At 40.2% G+C, this 19,888-nt stretch overlaps 5 protein-coding genes across 6 annotated transcripts; 2 read left to right on the top strand and 3 right to left on the bottom strand.

Moving 5' to 3' along the window:
* Nucleotides 1-87: 87 nt before the first annotated feature.
* LOC130689368 (vacuolar protein sorting-associated protein 16 homolog) lies at nucleotides 88-4,604 on the bottom strand. Of its 2 annotated transcripts, XM_057512329.2 has the most exons (15): nucleotides 4,272-4,604; nucleotides 4,165-4,202; nucleotides 4,030-4,100; nucleotides 3,820-3,876; nucleotide 3,543; nucleotides 3,016-3,167; nucleotides 2,897-2,959; nucleotides 2,625-2,835; nucleotides 2,347-2,559; nucleotides 1,940-2,256; nucleotides 1,320-1,879; nucleotides 948-1,260; nucleotides 639-886; nucleotides 483-579; nucleotides 94-414 (listed from the first exon to the last, which is right to left on the bottom strand). In XM_057512329.2, exons 1-15 carry the CDS (start codon nucleotides 4,421-4,423, stop codon nucleotides 151-153), a joined length of 2,757 nt encoding a protein of 918 aa, XP_057368312.1. In that variant the 5' UTR covers nucleotides 4,424-4,604; the 3' UTR covers nucleotides 94-150. The 2 variants fall into 2 exon arrangements, with proteins under 2 accessions (XP_057368311.1, XP_057368312.1); XM_057512328.2 differs by lacking the exons at nucleotide 3,543; nucleotides 3,820-3,876; nucleotides 4,030-4,100; nucleotides 4,165-4,202; nucleotides 4,272-4,604 and adding an exon at nucleotides 3,270-3,397 and having other exon boundaries at nucleotides 88-414; nucleotides 3,016-3,205.
* A 1,294-nt stretch (nucleotides 4,605-5,898) lies between these two features.
* On the bottom strand, nucleotides 5,899-6,881 carry LOC130689375 (uncharacterized). Its single transcript, XM_057512337.2, has 2 exons — nucleotides 6,766-6,881; nucleotides 5,899-6,684 (listed from the first exon to the last, which is right to left on the bottom strand). Exons 1-2 carry the CDS (start codon nucleotides 6,784-6,786, stop codon nucleotides 5,956-5,958), a joined length of 750 nt encoding a protein of 249 aa, XP_057368320.1. The 5' UTR covers nucleotides 6,787-6,881; the 3' UTR covers nucleotides 5,899-5,955.
* A 689-nt stretch (nucleotides 6,882-7,570) lies between these two features.
* Nucleotides 7,571-8,833, bottom strand: LOC130689374 (proteasome subunit alpha type-4-like). The gene is made up of 5 exons (XM_057512335.1): nucleotides 8,686-8,833; nucleotides 8,582-8,624; nucleotides 8,443-8,502; nucleotides 7,941-8,365; nucleotides 7,571-7,884 (listed from the first exon to the last, which is right to left on the bottom strand). The coding sequence occupies exons 1-5, from the start codon at nucleotides 8,686-8,688 to the stop codon at nucleotides 7,642-7,644; spliced, it is 774 nt and encodes a 257-aa protein (XP_057368318.1). The 5' UTR covers nucleotides 8,689-8,833; the 3' UTR covers nucleotides 7,571-7,641.
* A 282-nt stretch (nucleotides 8,834-9,115) lies between these two features.
* Nucleotides 9,116-16,424, top strand: LOC130689367 (citron rho-interacting kinase-like). Its single transcript, XM_057512327.2, has 15 exons — nucleotides 9,116-9,203; nucleotides 9,421-9,649; nucleotides 9,711-9,886; nucleotides 9,949-10,050; nucleotides 10,118-10,394; nucleotides 10,459-11,330; nucleotides 11,400-11,849; nucleotides 11,917-12,558; nucleotides 12,629-12,814; nucleotides 12,882-13,082; nucleotides 13,151-14,086; nucleotides 14,160-14,531; nucleotides 14,605-15,635; nucleotides 15,699-16,257; nucleotides 16,342-16,424. Exons 2-14 carry the CDS (start codon nucleotides 9,442-9,444, stop codon nucleotides 16,255-16,257), a joined length of 6,012 nt encoding a protein of 2,003 aa, XP_057368310.1. The 5' UTR covers nucleotides 9,116-9,203; nucleotides 9,421-9,441; the 3' UTR covers nucleotides 16,342-16,424.
* A 614-nt stretch (nucleotides 16,425-17,038) lies between these two features.
* LOC130689373 (inositol-tetrakisphosphate 1-kinase-like) lies at nucleotides 17,039-19,856 on the top strand. Its single transcript, XM_057512334.2, has 9 exons — nucleotides 17,039-17,312; nucleotides 17,605-17,740; nucleotides 17,808-17,906; nucleotides 17,967-18,111; nucleotides 18,173-18,268; nucleotides 18,334-18,377; nucleotides 18,441-18,600; nucleotides 18,678-18,914; nucleotides 19,088-19,856. Exons 2-9 carry the CDS (start codon nucleotides 17,615-17,617, stop codon nucleotides 19,330-19,332), a joined length of 1,152 nt encoding a protein of 383 aa, XP_057368317.1. The 5' UTR covers nucleotides 17,039-17,312; nucleotides 17,605-17,614; the 3' UTR covers nucleotides 19,333-19,856.
* The last annotated feature ends 32 nt before the right edge of the window (nucleotides 19,857-19,888 follow it).

Here is a 19,888-nt window from a genome sequence, read left to right as displayed (position 1 = left end):
CCATTTTCAGTAGGTCAGCGCAACTTTCATTACATACCACTATAAGTATATAATCATATATTTGACAATAAAAAATGTCATTTGAAAATGTTTTGGCCGTGCAAAAACGTAGTATCAAAACACGACAGCGCAATGGGATGAAACAGCGACCTAACGTTTGTTTTGGCTTTCTGAAGGATTAGCCAATTTGGCGATTAAGGAATTAATCATGTCGACCACATCACGATTGGACGAACAACGAGATTGAACGTAATGCAATGCTTCCGTATCTCTGCGCTGAAAGGCGATTTGAGCAGCCTCTGTATACAGCTTGGCTTTTACATAATATTTGATGGAAAGATGCTCTTCCACTTTCGGTAAATAGCGCTGCGCTTCAGTGATGTTGTTGTACTGTAGACAAACGTCGACGAATGGCTAATACAAATAAGAGAGTTACATACCATGTGATTCCCTTTTCCTTGGAATGGATTTGCCCTCCTTACCTCGTATCCTATTGGAGATTTTTTTAGTCGGCTGAGCTTCTCTAATTCGGCCCAGTCTCCGATTTCAGCGAAAGTTGTTACTTTTAGCCACCACAATCTAGATACGACAGAATTTAATTACACGGAAACAATACATAATGCATGCTGGGATTTTACCGTCGTTCAGGAACTTTGAATTTCTTAACCATTTCTTCGGTTTCTTTTATATCTCTTCGCCGCATGAGTAATTTAAGTGTATCATTCAATGAAACATCAATTGCCGGACAGCCAAATTTCGATTCGTAACCTGATTGGGTCTTCAGCAATTTGAGCTGATCTTCTGTCAGACTAGCAGCTATCTCCGCTTTAGCTTGTCGGTACTGCTTCACAGCAGTTGTTAGCATCGCTGACCTGTTCTCAAGTTTCTGCCAATCGAACATTCCAAATTAGCACCATTAAAAAGTCAATTATAAGGTTAGGAACAACCTGGGCGCGATAGCTGTCTTTAACACTGAGAATTGCTTGGGCATTGAAATTGTCTTCTTGTTCGTAAATCTGTTCCAGCGAGCCCATCTGAATGGTGCGGCACAATTTTGCATAAAGTGCATTCACAGACGGATAATGACGAATGGTCATGTAAAATTTGTCAGCAGAATAGGTTTCCTTCATAACGACTAGCACATAGTAGATAAGATTTGGATCACCACTCTCCACAGCTTTGGCCAGAGCCTGAGGTTCTTGGCCCAGTTTGAGGAGCAATGGAATTTGCTCTGAAGCCCGGTGTTCGAAATCCAATAACCTAAAAGAACTCGAATGAAGGCCAACAACTTGGTACGAAAACAACTGTCCATATTCTACCTGATTGCTAATTTTTCTTGTTTACATTCGATTGCCTTGAGTGCAATACTGCTGTACGAAACTTTAGAACCAGTGCCAAGCTTCGCAGATATTTCACTCGCTAGCTGTTCTGCATCCAGTTTTCCCAGACCATGCTTAATCTTGTAGCACGCCCATTCTGTTAACACGCGTGGTATGCCATCAGCCTCTGACATTTGTAGGAACTGACAGATCTGAATGGCTACGGTGTATTGGCGACGAAGAATAAGACGATTTAGTAGGCCTGTCTTTCCCAGTTGCTCGTATTGTTGAAAAGTCAGCGGTAATGCTATTTTATAATTGCGAACAGCGTTCAGTATCCGTAAAGTCTGGCAAATGCCGACAAATAACTCCGAGTCGACTTTGTCAAACAGGAAGCTTTTTCCCAGCTGAGCGGCTCGAAGCAGCACCTTTTGAACGGTAGGCTGCCACTCGTTCCCAGCCGCCTGAATACATTGGGTCACGGCCAATTCTAATTGATTCTTCACTAGCCGAATGTACTCTTCAGCTCGATGACTGCGCTTCTGAAATTCTCTTGATGCCTAAACAGGTGAAATTTCTCTTGGTAAAGGCCAAATTAAATAACGGAAAAATTGTAAAACCTCGACGAGAATTGCACCGGGGGACATCGATCCGATTCTGAATATTTCTTGATTCGGTAGTGGAACTTTTTGCAGAAATTCATGGCTACTATTGGTAATAATGCGCAGTCCATCTACTTCCGGACAAACATGACTAGTGGAGTCCAAAATTAAGGTGAAGTTATCCCTGTTGGGTGAGAGAACTAACAGGACAGATCCCAGATTCAAAACTACTGCACCCGATCCACACCAAACCAATTGCACGGCTGGTAACATACACTGGGCATCATGTTCGCAGAACTTTCTTCGAAAATCAAACGCACCGATCCATATCACACCTTTAAACCAAAACAACTGCATTTCATTTTTTCCGTTGCCATAATGGCTGCGACGTAACAGAATTGGCCTATAGCGATAAATTTACTTACCGGCATCGGTTAACAATGCAACTAGTTTGCTGCACGGCGATACGGCCATAGCAATTATAGAGAGGTGATGGTGAGATATTTCGGGAATCTTTTGGGCTACATGCTGCTCACTGTAATCAAGGAGATAAATGTCTTTCTCTTTGGCTACTATAACTCGTGTCTGCCTATCATCACCATGTATTGCTGTCCAGCAGCTAGGGGCAATATTAACACCTATAGTATGACAAGAATAGCTTTTAGTTCAATCTCAAAGAAAGAGAGACATGTAGTATATGTACCTGGAATGTCTGGAAACCGCCTGATTCTTGGGTCTTTTATGTTGTTTACAACAAAAAATCTGAAGTTTGTGGTCAATACTACCAGACCTGTACCCGTGGAAGAGGGAAAAGTCCTAGCATCAATAATTTTCATTTCTCTAGCTTCTTGACCCATTTGGAATGAATTTTGGTAGTTTCCAAATATGTCATAAGCAGATACACTGCCATCATCCTGAATTTAAAATAAAAATCATGTTCTGTATTCTGTTAACCCTTTCGGAACATAAAAATACCTGAATGCAAAGAAGCTCTTCTGAAGAAGACCAATTGATTTCCACAATTTTTCCACCACTCCACTAACAAAAGAAAAAATTATGTAGATGATTTTTCATTTCTAATAAGAAATACTGACTTTGATTGTTGATTTTAATTCTCCTGAAGGTGAAAAAATGAAAATTATAGGTTTTCCTGAAGTTTGAACAGGCGTTAACTTCGTATCGTCCCTGACCACTGCGATAGGTCCACCCGATGGGGCAACAGTTACTTTTAAGTCCTGAAGGTTGACTTGATCGATCCATCCCATAGAGTACACTTCAAACTTTCTAAATAGACATTACCTTGAAATAGCGAATTACGAGTTTCTATGATGTTCAACAAATTAAAAACCTGTAGTATGCCTCTCTTCCGAGAGGGTTCCAGTCCGCAGTAAGAAGTGCCATGCTATTTTTATATTTTGCGTCAAACTATGTATCAAAAGAGGACTGTCTGGACCTCTAGGGAAGTGTTGACATCCGAGTGTCGTCTGCTATATTTACTCCTACTATATTAACAAGTTAATATTTTGGGTCTTCTCTCGACATTGCCATAAATTAAGAAAATATTTTCTTTTTATCCAAACCAAGCATAGTTTAGCTAGTTAATTAGCCCTGTGGGATTCACTCTTACACGAGAGAAAGAAATTAATTACACGTACTCACATTTATTTATATACTAGAAAGAAATCAAAAAATAAATGTAAGATGTCACTGAAACCCAATGAACTGCATTTTTCTGTAAGCTGATTCAAGTGATTCAGCTCACTTACTTGTATCAACATAGAGCCAGACATGTGAACACTTATAAAAAAAAGTTGTATTGAATTTTCAACACTTGACGAGAACTTCAGTAAGTTATTGAGGTGCACCCCTTCCTCTTCCAGGTGCCTGAGCTCCACCACCTCCAGGTGTCCAGCCTCTTGAACTTCCTCCTCTAGCTCTTCCTCTTCCACGTGCAGCTAATGACAACAAAAACAGATGTTAGTTAATAGAACTACAATAGCATATACAGCTATTCAATTTCAGATCTACAAGTGATGACAAACTAACAGTATTTATTGTAAGGCAGCATATTAGAGTGAACCTGGCTTATTTTTTTTGAAGTTGTTTACCTTGTGCTCTAAGAATGGCTGATTTTCCTCTTCCTGAGGCAGGTCCAGAACTTGCAGCTTTTGCACCCTGCCTTTTAAACATGGGTGCATTTTTTAACATGTCAGGTAATATAAGGAAACGAATTTTTGATCCACGGATGTAAACATTTTCCAGTTGGGCAACTCGACCATCCCTAAAAAGCAAGTTAAACACCTCAGTACTGACTGCAAAAAAGGGTTGTAATGCAAATACAAAATACTACCTGTAAGTTACGGTTATGTTTGTCATTTGACAGTTCATATTATCTTCGGCTTCGACCAATTTTCCCCGGTAAATTTCTCCGGTATTCGTTTCACAGGTGATAATGTGTCCTTCAGCTTCATGGAGCACTTTGATTGGAACACCGATCGACATATTGTCTTAAGTGATTTTACAGTGGGTACTTGATCAAAAAGATGTAGTCCGATTCGAATTGAATTTGCTGTTCTCAAAATCGGAATTGAAACAAAATTTAAGGTTGAGTAAAAAACGTACAAGAAGCGTCCTGACGTTGCCAAGTTGTCGTAAAGATACGCAGAAAACGCCAAAGCCGAGGGAAGGGAGAAGGAGACGGCCAATGAGCCAACAGGCGTACAGCTAAGAGCCAGCTGAACTCAGAAGTAATCAGCAGCTAACTGTAGAAATAGAAAAAGGGAATTTCATGCATGTTTTAATGTAATATCAAATGTACCTTTTGTAAAGTCATATTAAACTAGATGTAATTGTAGTTTCTCAGTCTAATTGCCCAAGCTAAGGTTTCATCCATTTTAGTGAATTGATGAACCAAACACACCTTAACACATTAGGGTCTTTGCAGTTATTCTTACCTTTTGCCTGTATTGTTATCAGATTAAAACACATGGAATATGTATAGGGTAAGCCTGTTTTACATTTTTTGCCCTTTTTACATGAACATTACATGGCAACCATAATTATTCCAAACCTGGAACTTTGGTACTAGGGCATATTCTATTTATCTAAAATATTATGTGGTTTTAGAAATCATATACAAGAGGGCAGAAAGGTTTGTACAATTTTATTAGTTCACTACACAGGATCATGAACAGAATCTTGCTGGGGAAGTTCTTACAGCTGCTGTCCCTTTCCTGAGATTTCATTTATTCAGCAGGAGCATAGTTGTCTTTGATGTCCTTCCAGAGTTTCTGATAGAAGAACAATAAGAATAAGGTAATGATAAGTTAGCTGAAAAATTGTAATTTTTCCTTTTTTATGCTCACCCCTTTGTTGATTTCGCTGTACAAGTGCTCGGTGGCCATGTCGAAACTTCGCTCGAAAAAGAAAGCGCCGGTAACAATGGCCAAAGCGTACGTAGAAGAACGACGCAGGACGTTGTTGTACAATTTAGCGACTAAAGACATGGTGAATTATAAGTGAATGATAAAAACTACTGAATTTAAATAGCCCAGCGAACTAAATAGATCTAGTCGTGAATTGGGACGAACAAGAGTGCACTGTGCAGACGATGCATGTTCGGAAAAACAATCGCGCAACGAAAGGCGATATTCAACATGGCGTCATGCGTTAGCCTCTGAAGCGCCTCATTCAAATGTATGACTCATCTAGTGAGCATTGATCTTCAACTGTTTGTAGATTTATATTCTCTTGTTTCGACAGTGGCCTTTTGTTTTTCACATTCTTGTTACAGTTATCGCAAAAAAGCGGTTGTAGACAATTAGACATACATATGTTTATTCAATAAACATAGGTTTACAAATTTTGTTGAATATCATTGAAAATAACAAGTGAAGTGATGGAGCAAAGACATTCTAGAATAAAATTCAAACAAGGTAAGGTATGTTTTAAAAATCAAGGGATGAATTGCAGAATGAATTTTTGCTTCAACTTGCTATGTAATGCATAAATATAGGCAATAGTTAATTCATAACCTAAATTTTAAATTGATCAAATTTGATGCTCTCAACATGTTGAACAAAGTCATCAAACTTTGGGAAATCACTGTTATGAAAAATTCCCTTCCTGACACCATTATTTTTTTCTGGAATGTTTTGATAAGGATATTCAGGCTCTGATGCTGGGGCCTCGCTGTATGCTGAGGAAGGATAGGCTGGTGATTTGTTACCTGGTGATTCTGTGTAAGCAGGAGATTCAACACCTTTCGGAGTGTAGGTTGGAGAACTGTATGCAGGTGGGTTATAAGCAGGAGGACTGTAAGTTGGTGAATTGTATACTGGAGCACTGTAAGCTGGCGAACTGGAGGCTGGAGGTTTGTTAGTTGGAGGACTGTAAGCAGGTTGGCTGTATGCTACTGGATTGTAGGCTGGGGGAGTGTAAGATGGTGCTTTATAAGCCGGAGCTTGATTCAAAGCTTTGTACGGTAAATGTGACGACGTTGATGGTTTAGATTGTGGTTTTGGTGCTAAATAGTCTGGCTTAGGTCTCTTATATTTGTCTTGTGATGTTGATGAATAAGGTCCCCTATTATATCCATGTGAACCATGTCCACTGTAATGATCGCGCGTCTCGGTGAGGTTTCCCAAAAGATTACGCCGATGTTCAACTTCCATTTTTCTCAGGTTGGCATATTCTTCTGCCAAGATTCCATTAAATCCGATGACTACTAAGTAGAAAACTGTCAGTGAAAGAAGAGTAACAAACTAAAAGAAAAAAAAAATGTATCAATCATGTGCTAGGTCTGTTTTTGTGATGAAATAAATAAAGGCTCGTATTGCCTGTACCTGGGAAATGCTGCTTCGCATGATGCCTAGAAAGTTAATACCTTTGGATTTTATCTTGAAATAGCTGCCGTGTAATGAAACTTGAGGACTGATGCCAATTGTAACCTACACGTTCGTATTTTATACTTAGCTGAAATGGCTCCGCCTTCACGCCCAGCCAATCCATCTCCAGCGTCTTATTCTAGTTTTTGGTAACGTTATGTCTTGCTTTCACCAGTGCGATTGTCTGTGGTTTACCATCCTCTGTTACCGGTCCTTCTGTTCAATTTGCAATTCCGGGCTTTCGTACAGCGGAAGACAGTGGCATTCTTTGCTGATCGGTCTTCACATTCGGCAAAATTTAACCGCAAAAGGATGGCAACGATACCTTACCATGTCAGGTAATCCACCCTAATAACGATTCGCCACAATAAATTGTACGATTGGGAACTGAGACAGTACATTTGCCAACAGAGAGCCCCATGACCAGACAAATGTCGTGGTTTTTAAAAACCCGAACGGAAGTCTTGGCCATATAATTAAGCTACTTTAAATTTCCTTAAGGAACTGTTGTTCTTCTTAATTAAGAACGATAGAAGGCCTTAACGGCTACAAAATACCTAGCTTCTCATTCTGATCTATCAAACGATTATATCACCGTAAACTGAAAAACTTTCAACTTATGCATTACTGTTCAGTAAACCGTGAATTTTTGTCATGTAAATCTTTAAGAACCGTTTCCCGTATTCATAATTAAAATCACGTTTCTTCATAGGAATAAAAATGAAATCGAAGACGGAAATAAATGAAACTGAGCACAGGTATTAATACCAGAAAGGTATATTTCCAAGTTTCAGAATCCAAAATAATCAAAGTTGTGAAACACAAAGAAGATTTTTAAGAGGCGGTAGTCGGTTTGGATTTCGCAGCTTCAGCAGCTTCTTTTTTCTCATGATCGGCAATCAGGGTTTTGACCTGAGCGACGGGGAGAACTTTGATATAGGTTTTATTATCATGTCGTGTGAGTGTAGCCAGTTCCAGTTTGTCAGGAGTAAGCTTAGTGGCATCCATGGTTTTGCTCATAACACGGATAGCCAAAGCCAAAGCGTCGTCAATTTTAGTTTCTCCTTCTTTGTATTCCTGTTTAAAATGGCTTTGTTTATCTGAAAGCAATTTATAGAATTTAATTAACATACTTGCTTAAGCATGGATACTGCAGCTGCACTGTTATTTCCAATGCAAGTTGCTTTCCATCCACCATAGTTTCCTGAAGGATCTGACTGGTACAGTTGAAAGCCATATTGATGATCCCATCCTGCATACAGGAGTGACACACCAAAAGGCCTTTTACCACCATACTGAGTGTAAGCTTGTTTGACATCACACAGCCAAGAAACCAGCTGTTCACATGGGATAGATTCTCCATATTGAAGAAGGTATCGTTGAGAGATGAGGCGGAGTTCATTAGTCAAGACATTGGCATCAGAAGTGATTCCCGCTACACTGCAGACCATGTCAGCATTGAGTTGATAGATTTTCTCAGAGAAAAAAACTTCATCTAAGAGTTTGTTGGTATTGCGCCTCTCAGCTGCCAACACAATACCATCTGAAGCTAAAATCCCTGCATAGCAATGTATTTGTTGTTGGTAAAGGAAGGTTAAATGATTTTGATTTTGATTAAGAATGAAAACACCTTACCTAAGCAAGTTCCTGCATGGCCAATGGCTTCCATGGCATACTCGACTTGATACAGTCGACCTAAAAATTTGTATTTCATTATGTTTTGAACATTTAAATCTAGTCAAACTCTGTGGAAGAATTTGTTTTTGACGCATACCTTCAGGGGAAAAGATGGTTGTACGTGTGTCATAACGACGAGCCTAATTTAAGACAAGATTCAAAATAAGTATGAAGACTTTCAATAATATTGTACTATATTACCATGATGAAAAACTGAGAACTGCGTCTAGTATTCTAAGTTGATGGCCCAAGTTTTTTTTTTTATTGAACCAAAATGTAAAGCCGGAGCAGTGAATTGTCGTGCACTGACAGACAACAATTCAACCTCGTCATGTAGCATGTTGCCACACTTTTCATTTCCCTACGACGGTTAATGGGGTCTGGCTCTTGTCTGTTCGTAGGGCTCGGCCCCGATTACCTGAGAACCAGTTTGCTACCCGAAGATACCGGCGTGAAGCCGGTGAAGCTGAAAAATAAAATTAAGGAAAAACATGTTCGTGTGTCGTGCTAGTACAGTACCTTCCGGTAGTCAGTCATTTGACGTAATCGGTAGCTGAGTCCCACCCGTTTGGGGGGTTGGTGCTCCACGGGTTCATTCGGAGTTGGAACTGCATTTGAAAATAACAAAAATGGCAACGTAGGACTGATATTCAAACCAATTCGTATTTTTCAACAGTCAACATTCAACGGCGGGATTCGATGAGAAACGGCTGGAACTGGTAAGTAAATTACACTAATAAAAGTTGTTATAGGTTTTTCGTAAACTGAAAAGTGTATACGTGACAAAGAAAAGAAGTTGGATAGTAAACACTCTAGACAGTGAATTCAATGTTTTTTCTTTCAGATTTGCATCCAAAAGTGATTAGATGTTCAATTTCCCTAACCACAGTTTGAGGCACCATTTGATGAATGTTTTTATTTTGTATTGGGCCTTAGAAACCGTTTCAAATCACAGAAATGACGACACCGTCATCGGAACCCATTTGTGTGAGGAACTCTCTTTTACAACATATTTTACTGGGGCGGAGGAATCTTTTTGATGGAGACAAGGATCAGCGACAGCTTACAAAAGATGGACTCATAGATGCTCTCTTGGTACTCTATGATGAGTGCAGCACTGACATTACAAAAAAGGATATCCATACCGTAAACTTTGTGGACAGATGTATGATAAAAGTGAAACAAATTTAAGGTTAAATGCTAAACTTTTTATTGCAAATGTCTAGATCAACCAGTTGTAACCAAACTCAGGAAACTCAGAGTAAATGTTGGTGATTTTGAGCTGAGAAAAGTGATTGGACGGGGTCATTTTGGAGAAGTCCATCTTGTCAAAGAAAAACAGACAGGAGATGTCTATGCAATGAAAATTATAAAAAAAGCTGACACCCTTGCCAAACAAAATGTAAGATAATGTTTTTTGTGTCACATATCACACAAATATTAAATTTTTTTCTCAATCAATAGATTTCCTTTTATGAAGAAGAGAAAGACATCATGGCAAAAGCAAAGTCAGAATGGCTGACAGCATTGCATTGCTCCTTTCAAGATCAGGAGAATCTTTATCTTGTAATGTCTTTCTTTGGGAAAAACTGTGCAAATAATTTCAACTTATGCTGTTTCTATTCTCCTTAAGGTAATGGAATTTCACCCAGGTGGGGATTTACTGTCTTTATTAAGCCGTCGTGACGGAACACTGGCAGAAGACGAAGCCCGTTTTTATTTAGCGGAAATGGTCCTTGCTTTACATACCCTTCATTCCATGGGGTACGTCCACAGAGATATTAAACCTGAAAATGTGCTGCTTGATCGACTTGGACACATGAAGTTGGCAGACTTTGGTTCGGCAGCCAAACTGGATTCATCAGGTTTCGTTCGAAGCGAAATAGCCATCGGAACGCCCGAATATATCGGTAAATTGTTTTTGCTAGTTTAATTGAGGGCTAACGTTAATGGTTTTTGTTTGCCACCCAAAAGCTCCTGAAGTTTTGCTTTCAATGAATAACGTTGGACACTTCGCTGGCGGTTATGGAGTCGAATGCGATTATTGGTCCTTGGGTATTATGGCATATGAAATGGTGTACGGCTCTACACCGTTTGGATCTGAGAAAATGAGCACCACCTATGGCAACATCATGAATTTCAAAAACTCCTTCTCGTTTCCTTCGAAGGTAGTGAGTCCAGAATTTAGCAACTTGATATCAGGCCTGCTCTGCGATGCTGGATCACGATTGGGATATCAGAAATTGATCCACCATCCATTTTTTGCAAGCATCGATTGGAATGCCTTGCGGGAAAAATCGCCACCCTACGTACCGGTCATAGTTGGTTTGGACGATACTTCAAATTTTGAGGACTTCGATAGCGACTATCTCAAAACCCCCTCGACCATCAATTTAAAGAATGCGCAATCCCCTAGTGGTAGAAATTTACCTTTTATTGGATTCACTCATGTTAAAGAAGGCAGTCTTGTCAGTCAAGCTGAATCGACAGCTTCATCCATTGAGTTCAAAAAGAGGATTACGGAACTAGAAGCTCAACTGAGTTCGAAGACTAAGGAAATCTCTGAATTGAGAAAACAGAAAATTCAGCAGGAGCATGACAATAAGCAATGGAATAAAGACCTTCAAGACCAGAAAATTGTTCGCCTGGAACAGCAACGTGACACTCTAGAAAAACAATTGGCACGCGCGCAAAAGGATGCCGACAACAACCGTCGAGTATTAGAACTAGAAAAATCTGAGCGACTAAAAAACGAAGCCAAAGTTGTAGAAATGGTAAACGATATGAAACGTAACTGGGAAAAAATTGCAGAAAAGAATGAAAATAAACTGCGCAACGAGGCTCAGGTAATGTTATATAGATAAAAACATTTTGTTCCGTCAGTAACATTATGTAATCTTGTATTATATTTAAAGGTATGGAAACAAGCACTAACGGAAGCTGAAAACCAATTGACCGAACAGAAAGAAATTTTGAAAACTTCTCTAGCGGCCGTAGCCAAACTTGAGGGAGACTGCGAAAATTGGAAAGCAAAGTCTACAAAATACAAAGAGCTTGCTGCTCGTGGTCATCGAATGGGAGAAAAACGCGCCAGTATTTGCATACAACAAACGCCTCCATCGAGCGACGCACTGATACAAACTCAACTCCAACTTGAGCGAGAGAAAACTGCTAAATCAGAGCTGTCGAAGAAAATCCAAGAACTGGAAGATCAAATTCAGAAATCAGAGGCCGATTATAACAAGCGACTCGAATCAGAAGAGCGACGTTGGATGTCACAGTTAAATGAGCGAGAATCTGAATACCAAGAAAAAATCAGTTATTTGGAAGACAAAATCCTTCAACAAAAGGAAAATCGCATTAAGGTAAATTATTCGACGCAAGTGAAAATGATCTGGTTTTTTAATTCGTTTTCTTATGCCACCAAAATAGGAATTAGAAGGTAGTTTGAAAACGTATTTGACCGAATGTCAAAAGTTGCGAGAGAGGGCTGATCAACTTCAGAGAAGTTTAGACGACACTCTTCAATGGAAAACCGGCTTCGAAACCAGCTTCTCGATTCGCGAAGGAGAATTAGAGAGTAGAGTGAAGCAACTTGAAGCTGACTTACGAAGCGCGGCAGACATGCGGCTGGAGCTACAAAAACAGGTTGCTGAGATTTCGCTGAGAGAAACGATGCACCTACAAAAGTATGAAACCATCGTTGTGGACATGCGAGAAGCTGTTGAACGTCTGGAGCAGAAGAATCAAGACCTCGTAGTTCAGCTCTCTAACCACGAGTCAGTTCAGTCAAACAATCAATCCGTTTTCCCTGAGCTGGAGGAAAGCAAACAGAAGATTGTATTTTTGGAAGGTCAAGTGGCTAAACTGGAACAGCAGCTTGAGAGAAGTCGTGAAAATTTGACGCTTGAACGCGAAAAATCGCGACAAACTCAGACGGAATTGTATAAGAAGGAAAAGGAGCTCAATGATGCCAAAATCGATCTGCGCATCGCAAACCGCGAAACTAAAACCAGCGAAAACGAAATCGCAAAGCTCAAGGAAGATTCCAAGTTGTGGGAAGGGAAGTTGAAGGTATATTCGCTTTATCTTTTTCATAGTTTAAGTACATTGGCCTGACGCGTTTTTCTACCTTATTCACCAGGTTAAAGACGAAGAAATCGAATCCTTACGGAGCGACATAGCGCAAGCAAAAAGCGAACTCACAGCTCTGCAAAATCTTCTAACCGAAAAGGAAAAAGCGCACGCCGATAACGAGAAAGACTTAGAAGAGGCCAATAAAACCGCAAGTGCTGCTCGGGAGTTGCGCCGAGAACTTCAGTTCGTTAAGGTGGTCTCGCTTTCTCTGAAGTTGTCAGAGTCCTTTCTAATATTTAAATTTGCTTTCCAATATTCAGGACGAGATGTCAATCTGCCAACGTTTGAAATCCACTTTGGAATCTGAAGTGCAGAGAGCAGAAGAGAGAATTTCAAGGTTGGTTGAAGAAAAGAAAGAAATGCAAACACTTTTGCAGGAAGAGAAAAAGAAAGTTGAAGAAGGTGAGAAAAATCTGAACATACTTAAAGAAACAATGACGCTGATGGACGAGCAACTGCAGGTATTTGTTTTGTCATATTTAGGTTTATTTCGAACAGTAAGCTACATTAGCTTATGGTTTTATTTCAGGATTATGATAATATTGTCAAAGGAATAGACACGAAACAATCTCAGTTTGAAAAAGAAAAGACAGAGTTGTCACAGGAAATAGATCGTCTGAAACAAGAAGTTCGTAAGGCCAAGCAACAAGTTAATGAAGAAAAGTCTTTGAAATTATTCACTGAGAGCCGACTGCGTGACGTGGAATCGCGGCTCAATAGTTGCGAGTCTGACACTGAATCACGCATCAGCCAACTTCAAAAGCAAACATCTGAAAATGCTATTACAATTAACGAATTAAATGCGCAAGTCAGTGAACTTGATCAGCAGTTGGCTGATTCCGAGATGTCGGTGAAAAGCATGGGGAGAAAAATTGCAATCCTCGACGAGGAGAATATTAAGCTTAAAGAAGAATCATCTGCCTTGCGAACTCAATTGATTTCAGTCAAGAATTCCAATGCGGTTTTAAGCGAAGGTTTGGAGCAGGCCATCTCGAAAGCAGAAGGATACAAAAACGACATCATCCGCTTGGAAGCTCAAATTGAAACTACTCGTGTGATGCACAACGAGCGGGAATTGAAGTACGAATCGACAATTGCCCAACAAACCAAATTGATTGATTTCCTGCAGGCAAAGGCAGAGCAACCAAAGAAAAAATCGACTTTCACTGATAAAATCTTTGGATCAAGCAAGAAGGAAAACCAACCAAGTATTCCACTGGCATACCGGGAGCTCGAATCCAATCTTGAGAAGAAGACGGCTCAATGCCGTGCCCTGACTGAGCAACTGAACAAGTGCAAAGCTGAATTGGCTGCTGCCAAGAATGATTATTCTTCTAGATCATCTAGTGCCAAAGATCTTACCAAAACGCCAACCGCGAGCCATGATGTCGTCAAATGCCAAATGGCAACACCGAGTATTCCTCATCGAACGTTAAGCCGTTTGACTCAGTCTCCTGGAACACAAGTAATTAAACGTTGTTTTTCTGATGTTTGAGGTTGCTAGGTACGTTTACTAATGTCTTAACGTGATATCTTAGCAATCTTCGCCATCAACAAGCAGCATCGGGTTGGCTAGCCAACGTATGCACCACAACATTCCCCATCGTCTCCAGTCACAGATGGTCATGCGAGCAACCAATTGTGCTGTCTGTCTAGATTCGATCCACTTTGGACGTCAAGTCTCGGTGTGTCAAGATTGCGGAGCTTCTGCTCATGCAAAGTGTGCTGCTCATTTGCCAAGCACTTGCGGTCTGCCAGTGGGTTTAGCTGAACATTTCGGCAACGTTTTTGGCCAGGAGGCAAGCAGCCAAAATGGTGATAGTATTCCGGCGTCTTTGCTACACATGAAAGGCTGGGTTAAAATTCCCCGACCTGGAAAAGCCACCTGCTGGGAGCGCAAGTATATGAAGGTATTAATCACAAGAATGTTGTAATCCTGGTTCTCCAAAGTCTTATGCGTTCTTTTCATTGTCAATTTCGTAGCTAATGGGTACTAAACTTTGTATTTACGACCATGAACCTTCCTCGGATAACATGCAACCGACCGACACTTTTGATTTGCGGCCAACTGACGGTAGCACTGTTGCCATACACAGTGCTGTGGCGCAATCAGAAGTCTTTGCCACTGCCAAAACAGACGTGCCATACATGTTCATGATTGAATCAGTTCCACTTACGACCTGCTGGCCCGGCCGTACTTTGTTGGTTCTGGCTCTCAATTTCCAGCACAAAAAAGCCTGGGTGAGTGCTCTTGAAGCCGTCACTCAAGCAGAATCCAATCGGCAATCAGCGATTCAAGCGCACCGCAAACCCAAATTAGTTTTGCGATTGGAAAACCCGCTCGACGTCAACTGCATCGTCCCAATCAGCGAAGGAGTCTTACTCATTGGAGCCAAGGAAGGTTTGTTTAGTTACCGCCCCCAGAGTAGCCGCAAAGATCTTGTGAAGATTGAAGGTGTTACCAACGTCCAGCAAATCGTCCTAGTTCCAAAACTAAGCGCTGTCCTGATGATCGTTGGCGTTGATCGTCAACTGGTTTTGACAGAATTGCGCGTTTTACAGGGATGCGCAGATACCATACAAATCGCTCAGCCGACTTTAGAAGTGGAAGTTGTTCCGAATTGCGATGACTGTCATTTGTTTGACATATCAACTTTGGAAAAGGATGATATTTTCCTTTGCGCGGCTACGCAAGATCGCGTTAAATTGTTCAAATGGAACAGCAACAATAGCGCCTTTGTTTTGCGAAAAGAACTCATCGTATCGGAAACGTGTAGCTGCATCTATTTTACCGAGCATTCAGTGCTGGTCGGTTGCGATCGTTTCTACGAAGTCGATTTGAGCAACTATTCGGCCGAAGAATTCCTGGATGCCTCAGATGCTTCATTGGCGTATGTGGTCTTTGGTCTAAAACAAGTCCACAGCTTCCCTGTAGCGATATTGGATGTGACACCGCGAAGAGGCGAAACCGAATTTCTCTTGTGTTACCACGAGTTTGGAATCTTCGTCGATGGGTATGTTTGAATAGCTTTCCGTTACAAATACCATTTCTAAGTTTAACTATTTTATTTGTCCAGATATGGAAGACGAAGTCGCAAAGAGGATGTCAAATGGACTCGATTGCCGTTGGCATTTGCCTATCGAGGGCCTTATCTCTTTGTGCTGCATTTCAACTCGGTGGAGGTAATGCGTCTTACTTCGACCTCCTTCCGAGGACAATCCAAATCCGATCAACCTGCGAGTCCCAACGACAGCGAAATCAGCCAAGAGAGTATCGCTCCTCCCCCCAGTGTGTTCATCGATATGCCAAGTCCACGCTACTTAGGGCCGGCGCCCACTCCCGGTTCCAACTATTTCTTCAGCAATGATAATAAGGTGATGGATATTGTCCAGCTCGAAGCCCCAGTCGTTCTCGGAGAAACCGATGGAGCCTATCCAGTTCACCTTGACGATATCAGCTTTAGCGGTTCGGAATTCAGCATTACACCTTCCATTGCCAAAATTCTGGACCAATCGGACGACTCGACTGAAAGTTCTGGTGTAGGGAACTCAAACAATTTGCCCTTCAAGCGGATTACGTCTGCCTCTGAAGCCAACACGAAAAACAAACGCGTAAAATTTGAGAGCGATCTTTAAGTTAGTAGCATGTGAACATAGTTTTATAAGATTGCTTTTTTTTCCTGAGAATTTCTTCCATTCAAAATTGGATTCCGGTTTTAGGTGGATTTCGCGTGTAAACGTGTTCTTCGCAATAACTAGTGTCGTAACTTTCAAGTAAAAAAAAATGCGAGAGCCTGACATAACCATGTTACGTTTTTGTTGTTTATCCATGTGTTTAATGCGTTGTGGCGTACATTTCCACGTTTGACACACATTCCGAAAATGGGATTCTACAGCACAACAGAACCATCAGTGCTGAAAAACTCTTAACGAGAAATATGCCATTATAGGCTATGTTAATAGCCGTAATCGTAGGATAAAGAGCATTGTCTATGAAACCTGACTTGAAAGTTACCACAGCACCGCATCGTTAGTATTTTCTTTCATATGGCAGCTTGCGTCGCAAAAGGGACGTCGGGATTTCGTCAATCTATGGTTTTTATTTTACTTTTTTTTTTATCGCTGCTAGCTATAGTTCCCTCGGTTAAAATCAACGACGCAGAATTTTTTTTTTTAAGTTTCAAGGCTATAGCGTGGGATTTCTGAAGCGAAAGTTCTTATCCAAGAATTAGTTAAAACCACTAGATGGTTAAAAATCTAATTTTTATTACTATACAAAAATATAAAATATTTGTTAAATTATTGCAGTACCAGCAAAATTGTGGTTTATTCATTAAAGAAAAAGTTTAGTAAATCTTTAAAAATGAAAGCGTCGTTGCGCGGAATAACGGAATGATTTTATCCATTTGTTATACACAGGGACCGACTGACATACCCTTATCTTTTCCCGTCTTAAAGCTGGGGCCTATTCTGAATAACCGGGTGTGCGTGTGTTGTGTATACAATCGCGATCGCCAGCGATAGTTTTAAAGACTGGAGTTTGTTTCGAAATTTATCATTATCAACGAAAGGCTAGAAGTGCGGACGAGCCTATGGAAAACGCCAAACGTTTGCTGGTCTTCCTGATTGGCCTTATACTTTCGTTTGTGAAAGGTTTCCCTTCGGTATACACGTGACGAAATCTGAAGCAGGTAGCATATATATGAAATTTTATAGTTTTAATATCATGGTGTTGCCCAAAACACCTTCAGCAAATAGAGTTTTTTATATGGTGCTTTTCACTGCAAATTAGGTTATGGTTAGATTAGGTATCAACATTTTGAGGGGCTGTCTTATCATTTGTGGTTTGCAGTTAGCACAATAATCTGTGAGAGACACATGTGTAAACCCTTCTATGTTGGAAGTGTTTCTAGCTCTCAATCGAGTTACATTCCCCATTGCTGCTGAGAGTGCTTAATGGTGTTTTCTTTGAAAACCTTATAGCTGTCACATCATGGGTACTGACATTACCTCACCACGGCATAGAGTTGGCTATTGGTTCAGTGAAAAAAAAAGTAAGAAATTTAATTTAGAAGAGTTTCATGGAATTTGTGATGAAGCTGGACTTGACTTGGTCAAGGTATGTTGATACATTAAACATGATAACTGATTTTCAGGTTAAATTTGAGTTATGTAAATGATTTCAGATTAACTTTAACCTTCCAATTGAAGACCAGGGTCCATTTTCTGTCATCATTCACAAGATGACTGATGTTATAGCACAAGCTGACCTTGGTGATCAAGAGGTAACATCTTAGACCTTGATAGAACTTTTTCATCAACTTTAATCCAAATTGTTTTTACAGAGTCTTACCATTGTTCAATCTTTTGAACGCTTTATTTGTGCCAATCCTAAAATTAAAATCATTGATCCATTTGACAATCTTCGTCAGCTCCTTGACAGATATCAAACATACAGCAAAATTAATAACAGTGATCTGCATAAGGCTGGTATGCTTTATATAGTTTAGTCAGTTTTTATGGAAAACTTTAATCTTTTCTAACATTACAGGTGAAGTGTTTGTCCCACCGTTTGTTGATTTAGTTAGTTCTGATGTTGATGAAAACATAAGAAAACTCAGAGAAGCTGGAGTAAGATATCCATTTGGTAGGTGATTTATTATTCACAACTTTAAGACACAAAAAATCATTGATCCTGCATTTGTCTTATAGTATGCAAACCTGCTGTTGCCCATGGCTCCAAAATGGCTCACCAGGTAAGATATTTTGTTAGCTTTTGACTTTAGACAAAAATTTAACTAATTTGTGCACATCTCCAGATGTCAATAATATTTCATGAAGGAGCAGTCAAGGACTGTGAACCACCATGTGTTGCTCAGACTTTTATTCCCCACGATGCCGTGCTTTTTAAGATATTTGTTATTGGCAAGAAATACTTTGTGGTCGAAAGACCATCGCTAAAGAATTTTAGCGCTGCCGGTATAAATAGTTTGTTTCAACTGAATTAATCATCTAAATTTAACGTGGCTAAATCTTGATTTTTTTTTCCATGGCAGAAATACCAACCATATTTTTCGATAGCCACGATGTATCGAAACCTGATTCCGTCTCCCTATTGAGCGTTTTAGATGACGATGAAAAATGCAATGCCCATCCAACTATCAATGGAGACCTACTCGACAGGGTCATGTCTATGCTGCGTGTCGCCCTAGAAATGAATCTTTTTGGCGTTGACATTGTTGTGGAAAAGAATACTGGGCATTATGCCATTATTGACATCAATGCATTTCCAGGTACGCATTCAGATAATCTAATCTGATTAGGGCGGTTTGCGCTGGTCAGCCTATCAGTTGTGTGTCCTCGTTTAAGGCCATTGCTGACGTAATTTAATCGTGTGGGCTGGTATCTTATAACAGCTAACTAATCTGTTGTGTATGGATGTCTGGTTCGTTTCAATTTTTCTCAGGCTATGAAGGCGTTCCAGACTTCTTCACTCACGTCACTGAAGTACTGAAAGAGATAGTTGAGTCGAGTCCGGTGTCCTCTTCATCTTCCGTTACTACCACCACCTCTAGCCGTGTGGGAGAAGAGGACTCTGGAATCGATACAGGCGACTCTAGCGACGAGAAACGCCATCAGCAGAACAATCAAGGCTCGCGAGTGAAACGCTCGTCCGCTCTTTTCAACGCTACCACTAACATTCAGATTTGAGTGTGGAAACAAAAGAAGAAGAAAAACAAAAGAAAACCACAAGAGCTTCACAACGCCTCTTCATCGTGACGATACAGGAGTACACAGCCTTGCCATTGCGACAATTTTTTCATCTCTTATGTTTAATTTCTTTGCTTTTGTATACAACTACAATTTATATATATATATATTCTTCGAGTGTTTTTGGGCTTTCAGACGAAGAGGTCGAAAGTCATTTAGTCTGCATATTATTATCAGCTTCCAAGTTTTTATCTATCCCAGCGTATATTCATTGCGATGATGATCGTTTGATATATAAATGAACTAGGTGCCTTGTGTATATTTTCCTTGTGAACTTTATGTTTTCCATGAGAAAGATCGAGATGCGTGCAAAAATAGAGGGAAATATCCGGCGGATTGGGGTGTTGGACTCCCCGGGACATTTGGGCATCGTGTTTTCGTTCTTTTCCTTCGTAACCGTAATGTTCTTCCTGTTTGTGCAGTTATTGAAATTCAAACGGTAGCATACCAACATGTAACATCTGTGTGTTGAGATGTCAATCTTTTAATCATAAGG

Source organism: Daphnia carinata, chromosome 2 (genome assembly GCF_022539665.2).
Source record: "Daphnia carinata strain CSIRO-1 chromosome 2, CSIRO_AGI_Dcar_HiC_V3, whole genome shotgun sequence".
Classification (NCBI taxonomy): Eukaryota; Metazoa; Arthropoda; class Branchiopoda; order Diplostraca; family Daphniidae; genus Daphnia; species Daphnia carinata.
The sequence above is the reverse complement of the archived record's forward strand: the minus strand, read 5'-3'. Positions and strand labels throughout refer to the sequence as shown.

Bases quoted from the DNA above. Each gene is read 5' to 3' on its own strand.
- LOC130689374 (XM_057512335.1), bottom strand. The intron at 8,503-8,581 runs GTATGCGTCAAA...ACAAATTTTTAG, and splicing joins AACCATCTTTTCCCCTGAAG to GTCGACTGTATCAAGTCGAG. The intron at 7,885-7,940 runs GTATGTTAATTA...CATTTTAAACAG, and splicing joins CAGTATCCATGCTTAAGCAA to GAATACAAAGAAGGAGAAAC.
- LOC130689368 (XM_057512329.2), bottom strand. From the start codon at position 4,423: ATGTCGATCGGTGTTCCAATCAAAGTGCTCCATGAAGCTGAAGGACAC. The intron at 2,960-3,015 runs GTCAGTATTTCT...TTCTTTTGTTAG, and splicing joins AATTAAAATCAACAATCAAA to TGGAGTGGTGGAAAAATTGT. The intron at 1,261-1,319 runs GTAGAATATGGA...GAGTTCTTTTAG, and splicing joins CAAGAAAAATTAGCAATCAG to GTTATTGGATTTCGAACACC.
- LOC130689373 (XM_057512334.2), top strand. From the start codon at position 17,615: ATGGGTACTGACATTACCTCACCACGGCATAGAGTTGGCTATTGGTTC. The intron at 17,741-17,807 runs GTATGTTGATAC...AAATGATTTCAG, and splicing joins CTGGACTTGACTTGGTCAAG to ATTAACTTTAACCTTCCAAT. The intron at 18,378-18,440 runs GTAAGATATTTT...GCACATCTCCAG, and splicing joins GCTCCAAAATGGCTCACCAG to ATGTCAATAATATTTCATGA.
- LOC130689367 (XM_057512327.2), top strand. From the start codon at position 9,442: ATGACGACACCGTCATCGGAACCCATTTGTGTGAGGAACTCTCTTTTA. The intron at 10,395-10,458 runs GTAAATTGTTTT...GCCACCCAAAAG, and splicing joins CGGAACGCCCGAATATATCG to CTCCTGAAGTTTTGCTTTCA. The intron at 11,850-11,916 runs GTAAATTATTCG...CCACCAAAATAG, and splicing joins AAAAGGAAAATCGCATTAAG to GAATTAGAAGGTAGTTTGAA.
- LOC130689375 (XM_057512337.2), bottom strand. From the start codon at position 6,786: ATGCGAAGCAGCATTTCCCAG. The intron at 6,685-6,765 runs GTACAGGCAATA...TTTTTCTTTTAG, and splicing joins TGCGAAGCAGCATTTCCCAG to TTTGTTACTCTTCTTTCACT.